General features: G+C 32.2%; 2 protein-coding genes and 1 long non-coding RNA gene across 19 annotated transcripts; 2 read left to right on the top strand and 1 right to left on the bottom strand.

The window, feature by feature from the left end:
• The first annotated feature begins 4,898 nt into the window (after positions 1-4,898).
• On the top strand, positions 4,899-7,706 carry LOC103485641 (protein MITOFERRINLIKE 1, chloroplastic). Its single transcript, XM_008443315.3, has 2 exons — positions 4,899-6,278; positions 7,350-7,706. The coding sequence occupies exon 1, from the start codon at positions 5,086-5,088 to the stop codon at positions 6,259-6,261; it is 1,176 nt and encodes a 391-aa protein (XP_008441537.2). The 5' UTR covers positions 4,899-5,085; the 3' UTR covers positions 6,262-6,278; positions 7,350-7,706.
• Positions 7,707-12,671: 4,965 nt separating this feature from the next.
• On the bottom strand, positions 12,672-13,127 carry LOC103485734 (uncharacterized). Its single transcript, XM_008443429.2, has one exon. It carries the CDS (start codon positions 13,125-13,127, stop codon positions 12,672-12,674), a length of 456 nt encoding a protein of 151 aa, XP_008441651.2.
• Positions 13,128-15,642: 2,515 nt separating this feature from the next.
• LOC103485642 (uncharacterized) lies at positions 15,643-20,336 on the top strand. Of its 17 annotated transcripts, none has more exons than XR_007819243.1 (10): positions 15,643-15,779; positions 16,670-16,757; positions 16,893-17,035; positions 17,271-17,395; positions 17,978-18,095; positions 18,382-18,451; positions 18,588-18,671; positions 18,781-18,849; positions 19,018-19,150; positions 20,099-20,336. It is a non-coding gene; the product is annotated as an uncharacterized LOC103485642 (long non-coding RNA). The 17 variants fall into 17 exon arrangements; XR_007819247.1 differs by having other exon boundaries at positions 16,926-17,035; XR_007819242.1 differs by having other exon boundaries at positions 15,765-15,779; positions 16,661-16,757.
• Positions 20,337-20,973: the final 637 nt, after the last annotated feature.

Genomic DNA, 20,973 nt, shown 5'->3' on the forward strand with positions numbered 1-20,973 from the left:
TTATTAACACTTACGTTGACGTATTTATGCATCGGGAGTTGTCCCACTTCTTGTAGTGAGTGCAGTCACTTTAGAATAATTATTTAACCTATCGATCGAAGGAACATGTTAGGTTTTGTTTGACTAGGGTCAACATTGACGGAACATTTTCTCTTAGGTCCATTAGCTACTTTGCTTGGGGTCAGTCTCGGCCAAACACTTAAATTTGAATTTTGACATCCAACTAACTCGTTCTCTTAGACCCATTTTAGGTCTAGTGTGCTATTTTTGGTTCCAATCTTATTTCTGTTATTCTTATTCTCTGTCGATTCATAATAATCCATAATAGCATCATTTCATGTTTTACTTTATATGAATTTTTACTTCTAAAATAGTTTCGAAACATTTTTATGTTAAAGTTAATATAATATAATGCTGTGAAACAATGAAGAGTACTTTCTCAAAGGAAAAAAAAAAAGCAAGTAAAGTTCATGTGCATGATATATACTAGTGTACCTAATTTAACCAAATCTTTATATCCAAGATGGCCAATAATTTTAAGGTTAATTTGAACTCAATTTTTGGTTTTTTTTTTTCATAAATCTTTGTCTTTCCATATGCTCAAATATCATTGGGCGTAGACCCAACTCATTCTACTTCATCAAATTTCTAGTTTTGTGTCTAAATTTTTAAAACTTTGATTTTCTTTTACTCCAACCATATGTTTTGACATCTACCTACTTCTTATCGTAGATGCATGTTTATAACCTTTCATTTTAAGTTAAGATTTTCTCTGTTAAATCAAAATGATTTTTCTATATAGATAATAAAATATGACCAAATTAATTACGTGTATTTTAAGGAACAACTTTTCCGATCCTGCCACATTTGAATGTTAAGAAAATTGATAAAAATTTAATTCTTAGGTAGATAACAAATATTGATTGAACTCATAACCAGTTAAATTAGTTATTGAGATTATGTTTAATCAAATATTTAAGAGGATTACTCTTAAAAATCTTCAAACATTTTACATTTAAAATAAGACAGAAAGAATATAAAGCCGATTTACCTAAATGAAATCATCAACAATAAATTAAAAATACTACAAAACATTAAAAAAAAAAAAAAAGGACAACACTCTGAATTTGAATATAATTTCAAGTGTACTAATATATCTAAACCTATATATTTTGATGGTCAACATAAACCCCTCATCCATCTAAAGATAAAATGAAGGAAAAAAAAAAATGAAATACTTTCTTCCACATCTTAAAAATCATATATGTTGGTTTGGTATAATTGGTACAATAATGCCTTTACTTTGTGAAGAACCCAAAAGACAGTTTTCCCCAAATATTCCACAAGAAACAAACTTTTTGGGAAATGGGAAGTGAGACAAAATCTTCCTCATTAAAAAAGAAAAGAAAAAAGAAAGAAAGAAAAGAAAAACCCTTTTATATCTTTTACTTTTTTTTCCCTCTTACCTTTTACTTTTGCTTTTCAGTTCCTATCTCTTAAAGAAACAAATATGGGGAGGCCCCATATATATAAAAGAAATGACAAATAACAACAAATTTCACACACACATATGTTAATAATTTCTTTGAAAATTAACACACCACTTTTTCTCTTTTATAGTCTCAACAACATGTTTGATTTTGGACTATGGAATTATTACAACCTCACCCATTTTACTAATTTTTGAGCTTTTTGCATACTTTCATATAAGAAAAATAAAAAGGGAGGAGAAGGACCCCATTTTGTCCTTCAACACTTTTTTTTGGTACCCCATCTTTCCCAATTAGGGTTTTCTAATATAATAATATAATAAATATGGTTTTTTTTTTATTTGATAAAGTACCCAAAAAAGAAAAATACTTTCCTTTAATACATTTTGGGTTTAGGGTTTGTGTAAAACCTCGAGCTTATAATAAATTTAATTTGACCTTCGAACTCATACAAGTTTTAAAAATTGGGTGAACAAATGATAAAACCCTATTTGACGAAGTTTAATTTCTATCATTTAAAGGTCCAACTTTTATAATTTTTTGTAAATTTGGTTGTGTTATTTTAACACTTGTACAGATTTTAGGTATACCAATCATATATAGTGGTTTTTACAATTTTTAGTATGGTTTATTTGGATAATCTTTTACGAGTAATATTTTTAAGGAAATTGTGTCTACATCATGTCTATGATCCCTTGACCTATTGTGATCTCTCTTTTTAGAGTGTCACATTATACTTTAGGAGGGGGAAGGACTAAAGCTTTATAGTTATTTTAGGGTCAATGCACATTTTGGTAATGATTGCTAATAATATACCAATTTGTTATAGCCATATAATTATGGCAAAAAAAGGCCAACCTTTTTCTAAAGCTATCTCAAGGACCATATAACATGATTCTTTGCAAATGTCAATTTCAATTTCACACATGTTTTAACATCATTTCTTACCATTTTTTCAATTCATTTTTTTTAATTCTGATATCAATTATTATTTTAAAGATTAATAACTTTATTTCTCAAACACACACATATATATAACTATTGTTTATTATATTTTATGAGCTTGATTTATTGGGTACTAAAGTTTAATTGAATTAATAAATATCTAATTAATTTTAATCTATATATTTAAGTAGAGTAATGAGTTTGTGTTAAAGAGTGTGTTTGGTTATTGAGGTATAGAAGTATAAATTTGAAAAGGATGAATTATTCTAAATAATAGAAAAAATTAGCATTTTTGTGTTCAACCATAAATTTGAAAAAGGATATTTTCAAAAACACCAAAATATTAAAATTATTTGTAAAATGTAGCAAAAGGATCAATATCACTGTATCTGTTTTAAACTTTTTTTTTTTTTGTCGTATCTTATAAGTTAATAGTTTTACTTTTTTTTGTCATTTATAATAATTTTCCTTTAAAAAATGATTTCAAATTAAAAATTGGTTTAGAATGTATTAGATATATATTTATAAACTATAAAGTAGTTACATTTACTAAATAAATATATTCTATTTGATTGCCTCGTGTTTGAGGGACCATTTTGGTTGTCAAAACATTGTCCATTGATCATATGCTTTTCAACTAGTTCAGTTAGCATCAGAGTTAAGAATTTAATTACATTCAAATCATTAACCACTAGTATCGTGTAAAGATTTGATTTCCATGCTGATTATTGCCATTAAGTTTTTCGGAAGTTAAAAGTTAAACTATTGAACTATTCATGTTGAAAAGACAAAAACATATTCTTTTTAGTAAAAGAGCTATAATCATGAATAATGTACCTTTTATCTCATTTTGTTTATTATTTGATATTTTTTTTTTGTGAAGGTCTTATTAGTTAATTGATGAAAATTATCTTACAAACTTTATACATGGATCAATTTAATATGTACTATTATTAAAATATTTGTTTATGTATTAATTAATATTCAATTTTAATTGTCGATGTAAATCAATTGTAAAATGGGAAGATAAAGGTTATTTTATTTATAAGCATCTTCGCAAGTAAAAGTGGATCAATGGGGTATTGATAGCGTGTCTAATTCCAATTTAAAAGGTTGTATATTCGAAACACGTTGGGTTCAATACCCGTTTTTTTTTTATATATATATATATATATATATATATATATATATTAATTATGCATATTAAATTAGTGATTTAAAATATGCTTTTAAAAGGAAACAACTTATCTTTTAAATTAAAATATTTCCAAACTCAATTTAAATCACCAAATCAATATAATCCTTCTTCATGTATTACCAAGAAAATAGGCCCAATTCATTAGAAGTATTAAATATTTTGAATTTGGACATTGTTAAAATAAGGCACCAAGTTACCAACCAAATTTTAGTTACATCATTTACCAACTTTTCATTTAATATATATATATATATATATATATATATATATATATAACATGCCTACTTTTTCTATTTTCTTTTTAATTTATTTATATTCTTAATCTGTTTTCTTGGGAAAAATCCAACAAAGAATTATCTCTTTGCTAATAATAAAGTTTGGTGCTTAAGTGTCTTTATTTTGAAACCACTGATTATGATTCTATTGTAAAATGTAGTTGGCATTTATTTATTTATACTTTATATTGATAAAAGAGGCCAATAGAGATGAGATATTTAAACTTATATCTATTAGTGTTATATATATATATATATATATATAGTTCTACATATGTGATTTGCATTATTTATCAATAATAGTATTTTGTAGGTGTAGTTTGTGACCTTGCATTGATATGTTTTTCCTAACAAACCTACCCACCTTTTACCTAATAGTGAATTAAAAGGTTCATTATTAAATTTAAATAAATACAAAAAATAAAAATAAAAATAGAAGCAAGATCACATTCTAAAGAAAAATGTGAATGAATTTATACTCTTGAATGTTGGAGTTGATTCAATAAAAACTCAAAGCTAATAATTATATTAGTTCATTTCTACAATTTCATAGCTTTTTTTCATTTTGTGCTATCCTATCCACCACTTTTTGTTGGGTTGGACACTGTGTAAAATGTATCCATTTGGATTCTTAGTTAAGATTTTATTTAAAAAAAAAAAAAAAAAAGGTTACAAATCAATTATGATAGTAAAATTTTTATTAATTTAAAAATTAATTTATGAAGGGTGTATATTGATCAAAATTAGTAAAATTTCTTGTTTGAAAAGAATATTGTGAGAATTGTGCAAAAATAAACCCTAAAACTCAATCAGCCCAATTTTGAGTAACGAACTGGTTGAAGAGAAAGATTCTGGCCCAGAATAAAAGGCCCAATAATAGAATTGGACTGTTCATATTTTCGGCCCAGCCCAACAAACTGGGAAACTACATGATTCCTGGTTTAATTACTTTAATAATTGCAAATAATTTTTTTTCTTATTGATAGTATTATAATATAGTGAACGCATGATCCTGAAGGTCAATGTGTCGCGAGGTTGTCCCGCGGCCACGCCGGCAAGCTTATTGACTCTCCTTCCGCAAACCTAAATTAATTAATCAATACTTTATATAATTCACCGATCTCCATTTTCCGATTATCCTCCATTTCCCGGCGAGATCAGAGTCATAATCTGAGTGATGGAAACCAGGCTCTCCGCCGCTCTCGGCCTTCCCTCACCGGATGCCGTTTGTTATCCTTCTCTTTTCGAATTCCCCACTCTTTTCTCCAACTTTGATTCATTTTTCGCTGGGAATAAACCCCCTAAAGATCGGAATCACTTCCCTCTTCCGTTTTCTTCACTTTCCTTATCCACAGAGGAGCAAGTTTTCACCCCCAAATCCCCCAATTGGGTCAAACCCGTCTCTAGAAGCAACCCAAAAATCCAATCCCTTATGAAGAATTTGTCCGTCTTCGAACGGGCAGTCGTCGGTGCCGCTGGTGGTGCCATGGCCGGCGCCTTTACTTACGTGTGTCTTCTTCCACTTGACACCATTAAAACCAGGCTACAGACAAAAGGGGCTTCAGAGATTTACAAGAACACGTTCGACGCTGTCGTCAAGACCTTTCAATCCAGAGGGATTCTCGGGTTTTACAGCGGCATTTCGGCAGTAATCGTCGGTTCGGCAGCTTCATCCGCCGTTTATTTTGGAACTTGTGAGTTTGGTAAGTCGATTTTGTCCAAATTTGATTACCCTTCTCTGCTTATTCCTCCAACTGCTGGGGCTATGGGAAATATCATCTCCTCAGCTGTAATGGTGCCGAAGGAATTAATTACTCAGAGAATGCAAGTTGGGGCTAAAGGGAGATCTTGGGAAGTTTTGATTCAGATTTTAGAGAAAGATGGTATAATGGGTCTTTATGCTGGTTATTTTGCTACATTGCTTAGGAACTTACCTGCTGGGGTTTTGAGTTACTCTTCGTTTGAGTATCTGAAAGCTGCTGTTTTGAGCAAGACGAAGAGTGACAAACTTGAACCGATTCAGAGTGTTTGTTGTGGAGCATTGGCAGGTGCTATATCGGCTACTCTTACAACACCTCTTGATGTTGTGAAGACAAGGTTGATGACTCAGGTTCATGGGGAGGCTGCAAACAAAGTTTCAGCTGTAATGTACAGTGGGGTATCGGCTACAATTAAGCAAATATTGCAGGAAGAGGGGTGGATTGGATTAACCCGTGGGATGGGTCCTAGAGTTCTTCACAGTGCTTGCTTTGCTGCAATCGGCTACTTCGCTTTTGAGACTGCGAAACTTGCTATTTTGGATCATTATCTTAGACAGAAGGAGGCTTCAGAATTGGCTTCTGCTTCAACTTGATTGGCATTGTATCTCAGGTGACCACAAAAATGTCTTTACCCTTTTGGAGTGTTTATTTATTATGTGCAGTTTGTAATGTTTTCATTTAGGATAGAGGAACTGAGGATCGCTTCTCTATGGTTGAAAATCTGATAATAATCAATCAAGCTTCTTTTTTTTTTTTTTTTTTTTTTATCTTCTCTCTAAGCACTTGAAACGGTTGTAGAAAGGATGATCCATGGGGGTCTTCCAGGGCTTTAATTCAATCCCCTTAAATTCAACGGGCGAACATCTTGGAAACCTCCAGCTGAAACTTATGCTTCCCCAATGTATTATCCAACATAAAACAAATGTGGTTGCTGTTTCTTAAACTAAAACCAGTTTTTGTACTTTGAGATATGTTGTTAAGGCTCGGAATAGGCTCCAAAGGAACTGTTCCTTGTGAGCTACCTTCCAATAGGCGATATGTATGTATCTGATGATATCTCGATATGATTTCATGCCATAATCTTTTCTTGATATCGTTTTGTCAGAATGGCCTTTTTCCATTTGATACATTAAGTAGAAACCCATGAGCTCTGTGAAGTCAATAGCACACACCAAGTTGAAGTATCTTTTAGTTATGTTAAGGGAAGAGAAGTGAAATTTGTTTGAAATCTTTTGTGAAAGTCGTGGGGTAGAGCATTTTATGGATTGACTATCTTTCATGTTGTAAGTATGAATCTTAGTGGAAGGTGTTATTATCTGTCTCATTTTCTGATAGCCTGGATTTCTGGAAGAGTATAAATCATGAATGTATCCTATTTTGGATACTGCCATAACAAATTGCGTTATTTTACTTTCCAAGTCAATAAGTGAAAACAGTGCTCAGTGTAAAGCATCAAAGCCAAAACTTTGCTGCAGTAGAAATAGAGCTATACTAGAAGGATAGCATTTTATGATTGACGATCATTATGTTCCCAGCCAAGAGAACCCCTGTACTGTAGTAATGTTACTTGTTCATCAACATTTTGAACTCCATGTTTCTGTTCAACTGCACAACACCTAGCTTTCTGCTTTCCTATCAATATAAGAACAAATTAATTCACTATTGAAATGTGATCATGTAGATTCTTACAACAGCAGGAATGAACATTTGAAGCCCTTCAGGATAGTTGAAGCTGCTAAGAAAGACCTCAAATGGACTTCTTGAAGGCAGCTACGTGAGGTAGGCGATAGGCATTTTTACGAGGTTTACTACGCAAACGGCAATAACTTTTCCCTCCTATGTGTATGTTGAAGTAATTTTTCTTTTCATTGTCGGCTTAGTTCTACTTACACAATTGTTGGTCGAGAGTTTCAAGTTTGAATCTTGGCAGATAATATATAGTTTTGTGTAATTTACTAGGAAGTTGAATTGATACAGAGAACAGTTTGTATCACAGCAGAATGTGATTGATGTTGAATAATATAGTATATTGTTCTCACGTGAAGGTCCAAGTTTAATGAATGTTGCTATGGTTTGACCCTTGAAAAAATAAAATATGTTCCGATCTCAGATTGTGATTGTCTTTGCAGTCAACCTTTACCCTTTTATAGAACCGTGAATCATGATAAATAAATAAATGAGGAAAAACATGGGGGTTTTTTTTTTCTTGTATTTGACAGTGACCGAATTACTTTAATTGAATAGATTAGAATATTGAAAGATTCTTTAGGTGAATCTTGAGAACCACTCAGAGCTTTCATACATAATATGTAATATGCAAATTCCTCTTACTTTTTTTTTTTAGTCAAATTAAGGGACTTATATTTGGATCTAAAGGGAGTTGGAAGACCTATTTACATAGGATCAATTAATAATATTAATTCAAAGTTTTGGTCGACGGAAATCAAGCTTAGATAATTAATTTAAGAGTATTTTTGGAGCTAAGTGATCTGACCAGAATTACAATCTAAACTAAAAACGTTAAAATTCCTATTTTGGTTTCTAAATTTGTAAAAGTATACGTTTAAGTTCCTAAATTTTTGAAAAAAACTCACTATAAATCTTGATGATTCATTCTATAATTAAATTGATAAATAACTCAGAAATCTTGTTAATTTATTTTATAGATAAATAACTCAGAAATCTTGTTAATTTATTTTATAGATTTTTTATGTAAAGTAAAACTATAGTTAACAAACTCAAATTAAATAAACCTGAATTAAATAATTAATTTTGTTCTTTTTATCCGAAACTTAAATCTCTTGCATCTTCTCTCGACACTCCACCATTTATTTATTTATTTTTCAAATTGAAATGTTGAAGCAAATACGAGAATAAAGAGATAGAAAAAATAATTGGAAGAAAGAGAAAAAACACCTTAATGAGTGACAAAATATCTCAAACTTGAGGCACTAAAAGATTATATGTGGATGAATTGCATTGAGCATGAGTTGAGGAAGTAAAATAGAATGACAATGTGCCAAAATAGTGACGATCAAAATGAAGAAGACAATGAGGTTCTTAGTTCTTCCATAAAAGATCAATTTACCATCTAACCTTTGACTAAAAATTAAAATAGACATCCTTGTTATCAAAATATATAAGCCACCTCACCATTCCAGGGTTAACAGATTTTTAATAACATCAACCAAAATATGCTCTTTTTAAAACTTCATAAACTAAAACAAGACCCTCTTAAAATTTAAAGTTTAAGAACCAAAATATAACAAAATATCAAGTTTTGAAACGAAAGTAAGATTTAAAGCAAACTGAAAAAAGAAAATATTTGAAAAGTTTGTATTTTAGATAAATAGCTTAAAATTAAAGAAAGTGAAATATGTGTTAGTGAAGGTAAGTAGAAGTAGGGGTGTTAATCGGGTTGCATTCGGGTCGAGCCGAACTTGGTCGGGTCAGGTTTTTTTTTATATTTTTTTGAAATAGTGCGTGATTGGTTCGTACAAACTGAATCCACTACACGAACATCTATATACACACGTAGACATGCATATATAACTATATATGTGCATACACATACCCATACCTTACTTCTTACATACAATTTACTTCTGGTATATATAAAAGAATGATGCCAATATAATGATATTCCAAATTGCCTCATTCTAGGTAAGAATGAAACGTAAAATCATTCTGATCAAAGTAAGAAAAGTTATATGTCTATTTGAAATTTACCTCGAGTCTCTCTCTATCTCGCTACAAATGTGTCTTGAGATTCTCCTGAGTCTAGGCTTAACTCACTTGAGATTGTTTTTAGAGTCCTCGAGATTGCTATCAATTTTCCATTATTTTTGTCTTTAAACTAGGTAACTAGGGATTTAATATCACATAAGAAAATATAAGAGGGAAAAATAGAAAGAAAATTGAGGTTTATAGTGGTTCGGCAAGGAAGCCTACATCCACTTTACAAAGCAACCATTAACGATTTCTTTATTACCGTCAGAACTTTCAAGGTACATTTCTCTCATGTGTTTTCTTGCATTCATCTTCTCAGCTATTTATACAGACTTCCTTATTACAGAAGGGTTACAAGTCGATTTGGAACAATTGCAAATTAGTTTCAACAGTTTAACAAGAAAGCTTAACAAACTTTTAGTTTTGCAGAAGATAGGGACCATGTAGTTGAGGCTTCAGTCTTCAGACTTGGTTAGCAAGGTAATTTTAGCTTAAATAATAACAAATTCTCCACCTTAAGCTAAAATTAACTCAATGTCTTATAGGTTTACTTTCAACTGGATGGTCTACTCATCTCAGTAGACTTGGGCAATACTCAAGCTTGGTCCGTGGTATTGCTTTTGTCAAGAAGTCAGATACATTCTCTTTTGTTTTTGTCTCCTCTATTTTAACTTCTCCTTTCTCCACCTCATTTATGATAAGGTGTAGACGAATGTCTACATGCTTTTTTGTCATGAAATTAAGGATTTTTGGTTAAGTACATGGCACTTTGATTATCACAATGTATGCTCACTATGTCTTGTGTCTAATTAAAGTCTTTTAGTAGTCCTTGTAGCCATTTAACTTCTTTTATAGCTTTTGTTAAAGCAATGAACTCTACTTCTGTAGTAGATAGGGCTACAATGGATTGTAGGTTGATTTCCAGCTTATTGTCTTTCCCCCAAACTGGAATGCATACCCTTTTAAAGACCTTCACTTATCCATATCACTAGTGAAGTCTGAGTTTGAATAGCTTGTTATATTTAGACTAGTTGTATCAGGGTGCTTGTAAAGAAGTCCTTTCCTCTGGGTGCCAACTAGGTATCTAAGTATCCATTTAGTAGCCTCCCAATGAGCTTTCCCAAGACTCCTCATATATCTACTTACCAAGCTGGAGCAATGGGCCAAGTCAGATCTTATGCACACCATTAGGTATATTAGGCTTTCCGTGACACTAGAATAGGGGATTCTCTCCATTACTTTCTTCTATTCATCAGTATTAAGGAAGTCTTGAGTTGAGAGCTTGAAGTGCTGAGCAAAGGGAGTACTTATTGCTTTGGCATTTGCCATATTAAACTTCTTTAGAACTTTAGTAGCATAATTTGACTGGCATAGGAATAGCTCTCCTTTGCTTCAGTTTTTGAATATCTCCATCCCTCGAATTTTTCTTGTAGCTTCTAGGTCTTTCATTTCAAACTCTTTGCTTATTTGGGCTTTGATGTCACTTAGATCAGTCAAGTCTCTTTTTGCTAGTAGCATATCATCTACATACAATAGAAGGTATACTTCTCCATTCTCTTTACATTCTCTTATGTAGACGCACGAACCATAACTACCTCTTCTGAATTTAAGATTAGAGATAAATTCATCAAACTGCTTGTACTAGCGTCTCGGAGATTTCTTAAGTCCATATAAAGACTTTTTCATCAGACAAACCATATTTTCTGACCCCTTCTTCAAATAACCTTCAGGTTAAGCCATGTAAATTGTTATCTTCTCCATGTAAGAAAGTTGGGGTCACATCTAGTTGTTCAAGTTCTAGGTTTGTGCAGGCTATAATGGCTAGAAGTATGCTGATGGAAGTATGTTTCACCATAGGGGACAAGATATCATTATAGTCTAAGCCTTCTCATTGAGTGTACCCTCTACTTTGTATTTAACTCCACCTTCATCTACTTTTTCCAGCTTCTTCTAGAAGATTTATTTACAAGATACCACTTTCTGTTTGGGGGGACGAGTGGTCAAGCTCTCATGTATCATTCTTGTATAGGGAGTTCATCTCATTATTCATTGCCTTCACGGGCCTACTGTTTATTTTCTTTGTTGATGGTGGCTTTTTCATAGCTTTTTGGTTCATCACAAAGGTTAGCAAAAATAACATAATCTTCTTCTTTATACCTTTGGGATGGTATTCTTTCTCTTCTGCTTATGTCTCTTGTTAGGGCATAATTAGTGAGGTTCTTGGGTGGAGTCTCTTGGTGTATCTCACGAGGTTCAACTTCTTATGTCTTGGTGTGTCTCAGTGAGTTCTCTCTATTTGTGTTTTCATATGTTGTAGGTAGTATCTCCACCTGAGAACATAGTTGCAATTCACTCTAAGTTTGCTCTCTGACTTCTTCAGCTGCTTTGAACATCTCATCTTCTTTGAATACTATATCTTTGCTTACAATGCTTCTTTTGGAATTAAAATCCCACACTTGTAGCCTTTGATTCCCTTTGGATAGCCTATGAACATGAATTTTACGGCCCTTGGTTCAAGCTTACTTTGTCTCACATGTGCATAAGCGGTGCAACCAAAAGTCTTCAAGTTTGACAGTCAGGAGGCATACCAGTTCACAATTCTTCTGGTGTTCATTTCAAGGAAGTGCAGGGGCTTCTGTTTATAGTGTAGGTTGCTGTAGCTAAGACTTCTGCCCAGAACACTTCATTTAGTTTGGCTTTAGATAATAGACATCTTACTCTCTCCAGTAGGGTTCTGTTTATTCTCTCTGCAACCCCATTTTATTGTGGTGTGTAGGATATAGTCGCGTGCCTTGTTATGCCATGCTCATTATAGAAATTAACAAATGGATTACTAAGGAATTCAAGATCATTGTCAGTTATAAGAAAGTTAACTTTCTTTCCTGTAAGAGTTTCTACTTTTGTAACCCATTCTTTAAATATTTTATGGACTTGATCTTTAAATTTTAACATGTAGGTTCATACTTTTCTAGAGTAATCATCTACTAAGGATAGAAAATACCTGAAATTGCTTAAAGAAGGAGTTCCAGCTGATTCTCAATAGGTCAACATGTATGTAGTTGAGTCTATCCTTTGAGGTATTAGTGCCTTTTGTGAATTTGAGCCTTTTTGCTTTGCCACACACATAGTTTTCACAAAAGATTAATCTCTTCGCACCTTTTGATGAAGAGCATATAACATGAGCATGCAAGACATGAAGAGCATATAGCATGCCATGACCATGTCTTATCGCATAAAATAGGATACACAACACTAAACACCACACTAAGCAACTCTAAGTTTGACACAAACAAGCAGTAGCCATGTTATACTCTATCTTGTTCATTATCACATTGCTGCGAAATTGAAGGAAGCTCTTGGGAAGAGATTTTAAGATAAAGGACACTTGACTCTTTTCATCAAAGACCGCTCCGTTGATTTCTACTATGTTGAAGTGAACTATCATGTCGAGAACATGTTCCTTAACAGATTGACCCTCATTCATATGTACATTATAAACGTGTTTAATATCCTCTTGCCTCATCTGAATGGACGGTTGTCCAAACATCTCTAGGAGAAAGTCCATGATCTGACAAGCAGCGACCATGGTCTCGTTTTTCTTGCTCAATAAGTTAGACATACTAGCCAAGATGTAGACTTGGACCTTGTCATTGGCCTTTGTCAAGCAGTCATATGCATCCTTGACAGTCTGGAATATATTTTGAATAAGGAAAGAAGGATATTCCTCCATTAAAATGAAGCATAGTTCAACGATAACTAGAATCATATTCAATTTTGGTTTTCACGTCACATAGTTTCCACCGGTTAATTGTTCTTTTTTAAGCAATGCAATAATTGAGGAAAACTACTGAAATAACAAACAATTGACCGTATTAGTTATCTTTGTCTTAACTTAGTATACAAAACGTCCAATCAATTCAATAAAAATAAACAATTAAAGAATCCTAATCAAACAAACGATTTCGTTTTTGCAACGATACTTTAAAAGTTTAGGGCAACAGTGACTGAATGGTGATCAACTACTCATCTTCCGGATTGAAACAATCTCGGCTAATTACTATTACTAGAATAACTTTTATTCCTATAGTTTTTAGCTATTGATGTTCGGTCAATGATTCATTAACTAACTTTATTCATCCTGTAAGTGTGACCTTACCATTTTCAGATTCTAGAGGTATGCTTTAACAGGCTATCGTTATAAAAGACAACTGTTGAAGATTAACCTAAGAAACCTTATCCATTTTTGGAGTTTGTGTTGCTTCGACTTCTATGACAAGGCCCTCCAAAGGGATGGTCCCTCAAGGATGACACGCAAACGGGTTATAGAAATCTCACGGTGTAACCTAATGGAAGAGACTGTAGGATATGTTGACACACATCCTTCTCCCACTTACTATGAACATTTCCCCCATTCACCTTGTTATTAACCCGGAGGCCGTGTCCAGAGCGACACAAAGCCAAGCATGGATCTCACGTGCAAACTCTTAGGGACGTGAGAGCTAAACATCGATATATCATATATACCATTTTTCTCCCACTAAAATGTTTTTTTATTTTATGTTTTGTTGTAGTTAGCTAAAATTCCTGCTAAATGAATTTAACTAATTCTATTCTTATCATAACTCTTATAATAAAACTTTACTCTAAAGTTTCTAGGTGTAACCATTTAATTTACCTAGTGACATCTTATGCTAATAGGAATAAGGATAATTCAATGCCCGTTTCAGGTCAGTTCCAAGGTAGGAGATGTTTATAAACCGTCAACTTAAGTATTCTAGCCTTAGACAGAATTTTACTAGTGGAGTTTCCTTATAACCTTAAATCCTATTTGTCCTACGTAGTTTCATTAAACTAACATAAGACTTAATTCTAGCCCTATTATAATTAATGTGATCTTAGGTCTATTTAATTTTAAACACAATTTAAAATTAAATCAAATTAATCCTAAGATCCTATGTTTGCATAGTCCTTTATTATAGGTTGAGAGTTTCTAATTATCAAATTTTATAACTATTATAAAATTTGTTAATTATATCTATAATCATGCATGCTATGGTTTAATTAATTAAAATCAAACTATAATTAAATAATAAATCATGCTACATGCAAAACATTACATTAATATAACAATTATATTTTACTATGGATGTAATATACTCAATGCAAATTGATTTTCATCTTAATTAACATAACACTTATATTTAAAATATTTCATGAAAATCAACTAGGCAAACACAAGATATTTATTTAAGGGGTCTTTTCAATAATATAACAAAGCGAAAAATTATTTGCACTCTATATAACAATTTTAGAAATAAAAAATGCCCACATGTCCACAATGCAAAATACAAAAAATATTACAATAAACCTTCGATTAGTCATCTGCGCGCGCCTGATTAATGTTAATAAACTATTATTAGACGCCATCTTGTAGAATAATATATAATTGATATACGATCTTGTAAATTAACAAATATGTAAACGATAAAAATATAAACGATGAAGAATAACGAAACACTTTGGATATAAACAATTGTGTAGATTGTCTTTAACGATTATCTCATATGTGCTTCTGATCAAGTATGAAAGTATAAACGATCGAAAACGATCGTCATACACGATCTTGTACATAACCATATATATAAACAATAAAGTAATAAACAGAAAAATATGACAAAAAAGTTTAGACATAGACGATCATGTATAGTAGCTTCAATGATCGTATATGTAAGTATAAACGATCATTTAGAGAAACTAGCTCCAATAACTCATAATTACAAAAATACCATCAAAATCAAGAGGCTATGAAAAGGTGAAGGAACTTGCTCTAACTTTTATATATAATACACAATCATTTGATTCGATAAGCAAACAAAAACGTCGTACAAAATCACTTAGTATAGAAAAGAATGTTGTAAACGATCACTTGTATTTGCTAAACGATGACTTGAACTTTGACAAACTAGCGCTTCTATTCACTAAACGATTGTTTGGTTTTTTTTGTACACTACAAGAAATATGAGTTTGTTTAACAGTTGGATATAGCCAAATTCAGGTTGGAGGGTGAAAAAAATGTCATAAATGTTCAAAAAGTGTGTTTTTGGCAGAAAAAGACGAAATTTTTTAGATTTGAAGTTTTTATGATAGTTTTGAAGTGTCATAAATTTATGACAATTTTTAATTATCATTGAATATAAATAATAAAGTTATAAATATTTATTTTCTTTCTTTTCATACACTTTCCCCACTTTCCCCAAATTCCGTCTTTTTCTCCAAGTACCCACAAAAACCCAATCTTCTTTCCCTTTCCCAATTCTTTCAACCTCATACACTCTCAAACTCCCGTCGACGTGTCAAACTCAATCTTTTTACCAGCCCTCTGGTATTTTTTCATTTTTTCTAAGTGTTCCCCCTTTGATTTATATGTCATTTTTAACGGTTCTGTATAATTGCGACTGTCAATATGTGTTTTTATTTGTTTGTTGCACGATTTGGTTGTGTTTTGTGGATTGTTTCTTTCTGTATGTGGGTTTGTTTTGGTTTATATTTCCCCTTTTCCATCTGTTCATATAGTATTGGAAGCGCAGAGTTTTGAGCTCCTGGTGGCTTCTTTTCTTATCTCATCGAGTTCGGGGGATTTTTTTTTTCTATTTGGAATTAATAGTTCTTGGCTGCTTAGGCAGAGGGGACTAGTTTGAATGTTATGTGAAAACAATCGGGATGAGGGATTGAACCTCCTACCCGAAAGGGAAGAGATGGAGAGATGCGCTGTGTTAACCTCACTGTGGTCTTTTTGTGTGTTTCACATATGGGGCTTCATTGACTTTGTGTTGTGATTAATGCAATGTTGGTCTGGACTATGATATCTAACTTGGTTAACTTGATGCTGTAATGAATGCATTACATCCATATTGTTGATCTCAGTTGCTTCTTTAATTTTTTTTGACTTTTGGGTATATCTAGTCTTCTCCAATGATAAAAATGTTTTGCATCTAGATATTTAGTTTGTTGTGGTCAACCTGTCTCGATGATTGCTAAAGTGGTAAGAATATATATATTATACATCAAAGAAATTTAATTTAGTTTCTATTGACATTTTATACAAATTCTTTCTAGGATTAGGGATAATTCTCTTTATATTAGTTGTTCTGTAATGCATGATATTGTCGCAGCCTCATGCAATTTTGGAGTTATCATTATGAGATTATTAATATAGAAATAAGTGGCTTTATTTTAATGGTGGATGTGTTATTCGTTGTCTAGGAGATTTAGATATGGCTCTCTGATGGACATGAAGAAGTTGAAGGGGATATTGATACACGACAGACAATCAAGTTACCTAAATCAGCATCCTCTTTAGGTGGGTTCTATCAGTGTTATTCAAAAGAACTATGTAAAGGGGATATGAGTGCTTGACATTATAATGGTGGATATTTCAAACTATATGTACAAGACTTTGTGTTTTTTGCCCCAAGAATTTGTTTTTAGTCTATAGGGTGACAGTGGTCTTTGGGACACCAACTATCAGATCTGGTCGGGGCCCCTACCACAGTGAACATGTGAATGACTCTTAATCATTATGCCCTTTTGTTATCATCGAGGCATTTTGGAGATTTCGACAAGAAAAATATTTCATCGGTTCGTATGTCTCTGTCTTTCATTTTTTGCTTGGCACTGACATTTGTCCTTGGATGTGTAACAGGTGGATGTGATGAAACATCTTCAATGTTGATGTGGAATTTTACTGCTTTAATTTTGAAATTTTTATGTTTTTAATACCTCGATATTCATGATTTTTCCAGGGAATTTTTTGACATGCTGCTAAGAGATATGGTTTTGGATATATTTGATGTGGAAGTGTTTTTATTTTCAGGTCACCAAACCCAAAATCCCTTGCTATTACTTGAGCAATATAATGATGATGTCGTTGATGGCGACTTGAATAAAAATTCAGATTAGGATGGACAAGATGATTTGTTACCTAAGCGCAGTGATGAGGTGTTTTTCTTTCTTTTATTGCTTGAAATCCAAATCAAGATTACACTTAATAAACATGATTTGATATTCTATATTCATTGATTTTAGCTAAGCTCTTATGCTAGTGGATTTATTAGTGATCAAGTCCCTTCCCACCCCCACCCTCTGAAAATGTATCAATTCTGCCTTAAATTCCAATAAAATGTAAGGTTGAAATCTGATTCATGTGACAAATGATTATTACGAAATACTTCTGCAAGTATTGAGATATATATTGCTTATATGGTTATTGTGCCTGTTTCATATGACAATTGTGACAAAGTTTAGAAATTGTGAACACACAAGTTAAACTGAAAATATTTTTGTTGGAGAAACCTTGAAAATGAGAATTTGAGTTTGATCCCAATTTGAAACAAGATTTAAATGCACTCATAAGGCATTTACATATGTTTTTAACAGATGAGCCTCACCATGTTTTTCTAGTAAACTTGACTTGCCCGTTTCCTTGGTGTAAAAACTTTTATGCATGTTAATAAAGTTTATGTAATAACTTTTATGCATATTCTCAATAATATTCTGCCTCATTGATATCCTTAATTTTAGGTTGCTGCAGTTCCTACTGAGGGATGTGAGAATATGGATACAAATGTTGGTGAAGATCTTATTACTGATTCTTCCTCTATTGCTAATACATCCGCAGTTTCCAAGGTTCAACCAAAAGGTGTGATACTTAAGTAGAATCTAATCATCATATTTTTGCAAGGAGCTAAATATGAGCTAAATGTTTATCTAGCTTTCTCAAAATAGGTTGGGACTAGGGGTGACTGGAAAACATATTGTCTGTTTGTGGTCTAGGATTTGATAGCATTTTTTAGGTGCAGACTGCAGTTTGTTAATTTTGATAGGTCTCTTCTACTGAGATGTTCATGCTATAATCTTTCTACTGAGATGCTCATGCTATAATCTTACACCTCACCTGAAAAGTTTCCAATATGGTATCTGCATAGCAAAAAGTGGATAGTTACAGACGATCCCTCCTTGAGATCAAATAAGAAAGTTTCAAGTTTGTTGGACAAGGTACTCGTCCCATTTGGCTTTCATAGATATATTACCTGATGCTCCCTTGTATTCTTTCTGTCTGAAATGTCATAAAAATCTATATTTGTTGCCTGATGGATATTTCTATTTCTACAATTTGATTTATTTGTGGAAGGTAGCAAAAGAAGATCTCGAAGATGAGGAAGAACCAGAAAATGCTTATCAGATTCTAGAGAGGAAATGAGAAAGGGAAATAAAAGTATAATACAATATTGAACAAATTTGATGATTAAATTTTGAAATAAAGGGCTATAGTCCCCTACATCTGAGCTCTGGGTTCTTACCAAATTCCAATGCTTATGATGTAGGAATGCACAGCAGATTGCCAGTGGCGATGCAAAAGAAAATGCCAACTTTCAACCTCTTTGGAGCGATTGGTATGAAGCTTAAATTTATGTTTCTTTCCTTTATTCAGACTTTTTGTCTTTTTAAACCATCGTATTTTCACCATACTTTTTACTTTCTCATTGGGCAAACCAAACTGCTTGGAATTCAAGGTCTTTTTGGACTTCACTGTTCTAAGTTTTGCTTATTACATTTTGTAGGCGTGAGCGGGTAAAGCGAAGGAGAGCTCAATCATCACTTAAAGCTACTCAATCCCCTGTTGAAGCACCCATAGATGGAAACTAGCAGCCTGACTTGGCAGAAATCTCAAAAGATCTCCCCTCAGGATCGTAGGTAAATTCCATTATGCAAATGATGATGAATTGTAATTACAAGTTAGAATTGATGGCCCTTAAGTCCCTTGTGATGGAAATTTTAATAGAGCATTGTATGTTTTTAGAGGCATCTTGTACAATAATTTATGTTTTTCTCTCGATAAGGAAACAAGACTTTCCATTGAAATGAGTCTAATGTTCAACGATGAAACAAAAATAAGAACTTGCAATAATGGTAGCCTTTTGAGAGGGTTATCTAAACTCCAAGATTACTAACTCCCAAAATTATGGCTAATCTCCTTCTCCCTAACTAGATTTATATATTCCCTAACAACTTTGGTAATTATAATTGTACAACTATTTAACATATTGCAACATAATTGTCTTGCCAAAAAGTGGAGAAGCCTTTATATTATTGATGTAAATTTAGCCTGTAATAGATACGTTGAATAACTGTGAGTAATCCGTAGGTGGTGTTATGGCCTGTGAGATGAAGATATAATTATTTATTTTCTATCAATGTGCCAAGGAAAGAGGGTTTCAAAACCTCCACACCTTAAAAGGTTGAGTCTATAATTATCTAAAAGATAAAGGTAGCAAGTAGTGGGTTGGAACTATAATCATCAAACTGAACTATAATCATCAACAAAGAAACAACTTGTGTTCAGTTTTAATATAGTGACCATTTTTTGAATCATACATACCATTTGTTAAAATTTTAATATTGTGAAGGTATTGCTCATTACAACTGCAAGGCCTTAATTCATTTGATGAATTTATTTGTACCTTTAAGGTCCTACTACTTAAAGTTGTTATATTGCAGTCCTACTACAATCATCATCAAATTTGTATACATCGTGTTGTGTTGTTGAAGTGTGTTGTGTATGTGTTGTGTTGTTGAAGTGAATGTACTGTGTTGTTGATGCATAGAGTCATACTCTAAAATTTCTTTTTCTTTTCTTACTAGATTTTGCAAGAATCCATTGGAGCAGTGAAGCCATATTTGCGGCAATTCATTGATATATAGGCCTTTTTATAGGTTTGTAAGCAAAACTTTTGTTCAAATGTACTTATTTAAAGAGCTTGTTCGTACCAAAACATATATGTTCATTGCTTTATTGTACAAACACTTTGTCAATAATTGTACATATATTAGAAAGTGTATATTAAAGTATATATATTAAAGCGTTTATCGTTTCTTTTCATATAGATGTGTTGAATAGTACCTTGTGATTGTATTGGTTTGTGTAATGGCAGGGCGACAAGAAAAATAGGGATTCAATAAAAAATAGGGCAAGAAAAATAAGGACTGAAAATACAATTATGATATTTGAATCTAAAAAAAATTATCATCGAGAACATTTTCTTGACAGTTAATTAAAGTCATGGTAGTTGAAATGGTGACAGTTAATAAGTGTCATAATTGGATAAATAATGACATTTAATATTTGTCAAACAAGATTAATAATGACACTTATTCGCTGTCATAAAATATAAACAATAACAATTATTATCTGTCATCAAATCTAAATAATGACAATTATAATCTGTCATAAAATAATAAATTTGTGACATTTATTCTCTATCATGAAAAACACATTTCGTGACAATTTGATAGAACTGTCATAAAATACTTTCCATAATTGTCGTATCAATGACTGCAAATAACTGTCACGAAATCTTTCTATGACAACATTGAACTGTGATCGCAGGCCCTTTTTCTACTAGTGGTAGACCATGGATTTGTTATTGTACCACGTGCAGAAAAAAATGTTGCATATGAAGCATCTTTGCAAATATACTTTTACAGTACTAGATTCGTCATTTATGGTAAGTTACTAT

Source organism: Cucumis melo, chromosome 3, assembly GCF_025177605.1.
Source record: "Cucumis melo cultivar AY chromosome 3, USDA_Cmelo_AY_1.0, whole genome shotgun sequence".
NCBI lineage: Eukaryota > Viridiplantae > Streptophyta > Magnoliopsida > Cucurbitales > Cucurbitaceae > Cucumis > Cucumis melo.

Coding starts and splice junctions, on each gene's coding strand:
- LOC103485641 (XM_008443315.3), top strand. CDS start 5,086: ATGGAAACCAGGCTCTCCGCCGCTCTCGGCCTTCCCTCACCGGATGCC.
- LOC103485734 (XM_008443429.2), bottom strand. CDS start 13,127: ATGGAGGAATATCCTTCTTTCCTTATTCAAAATATATTCCAGACTGTC.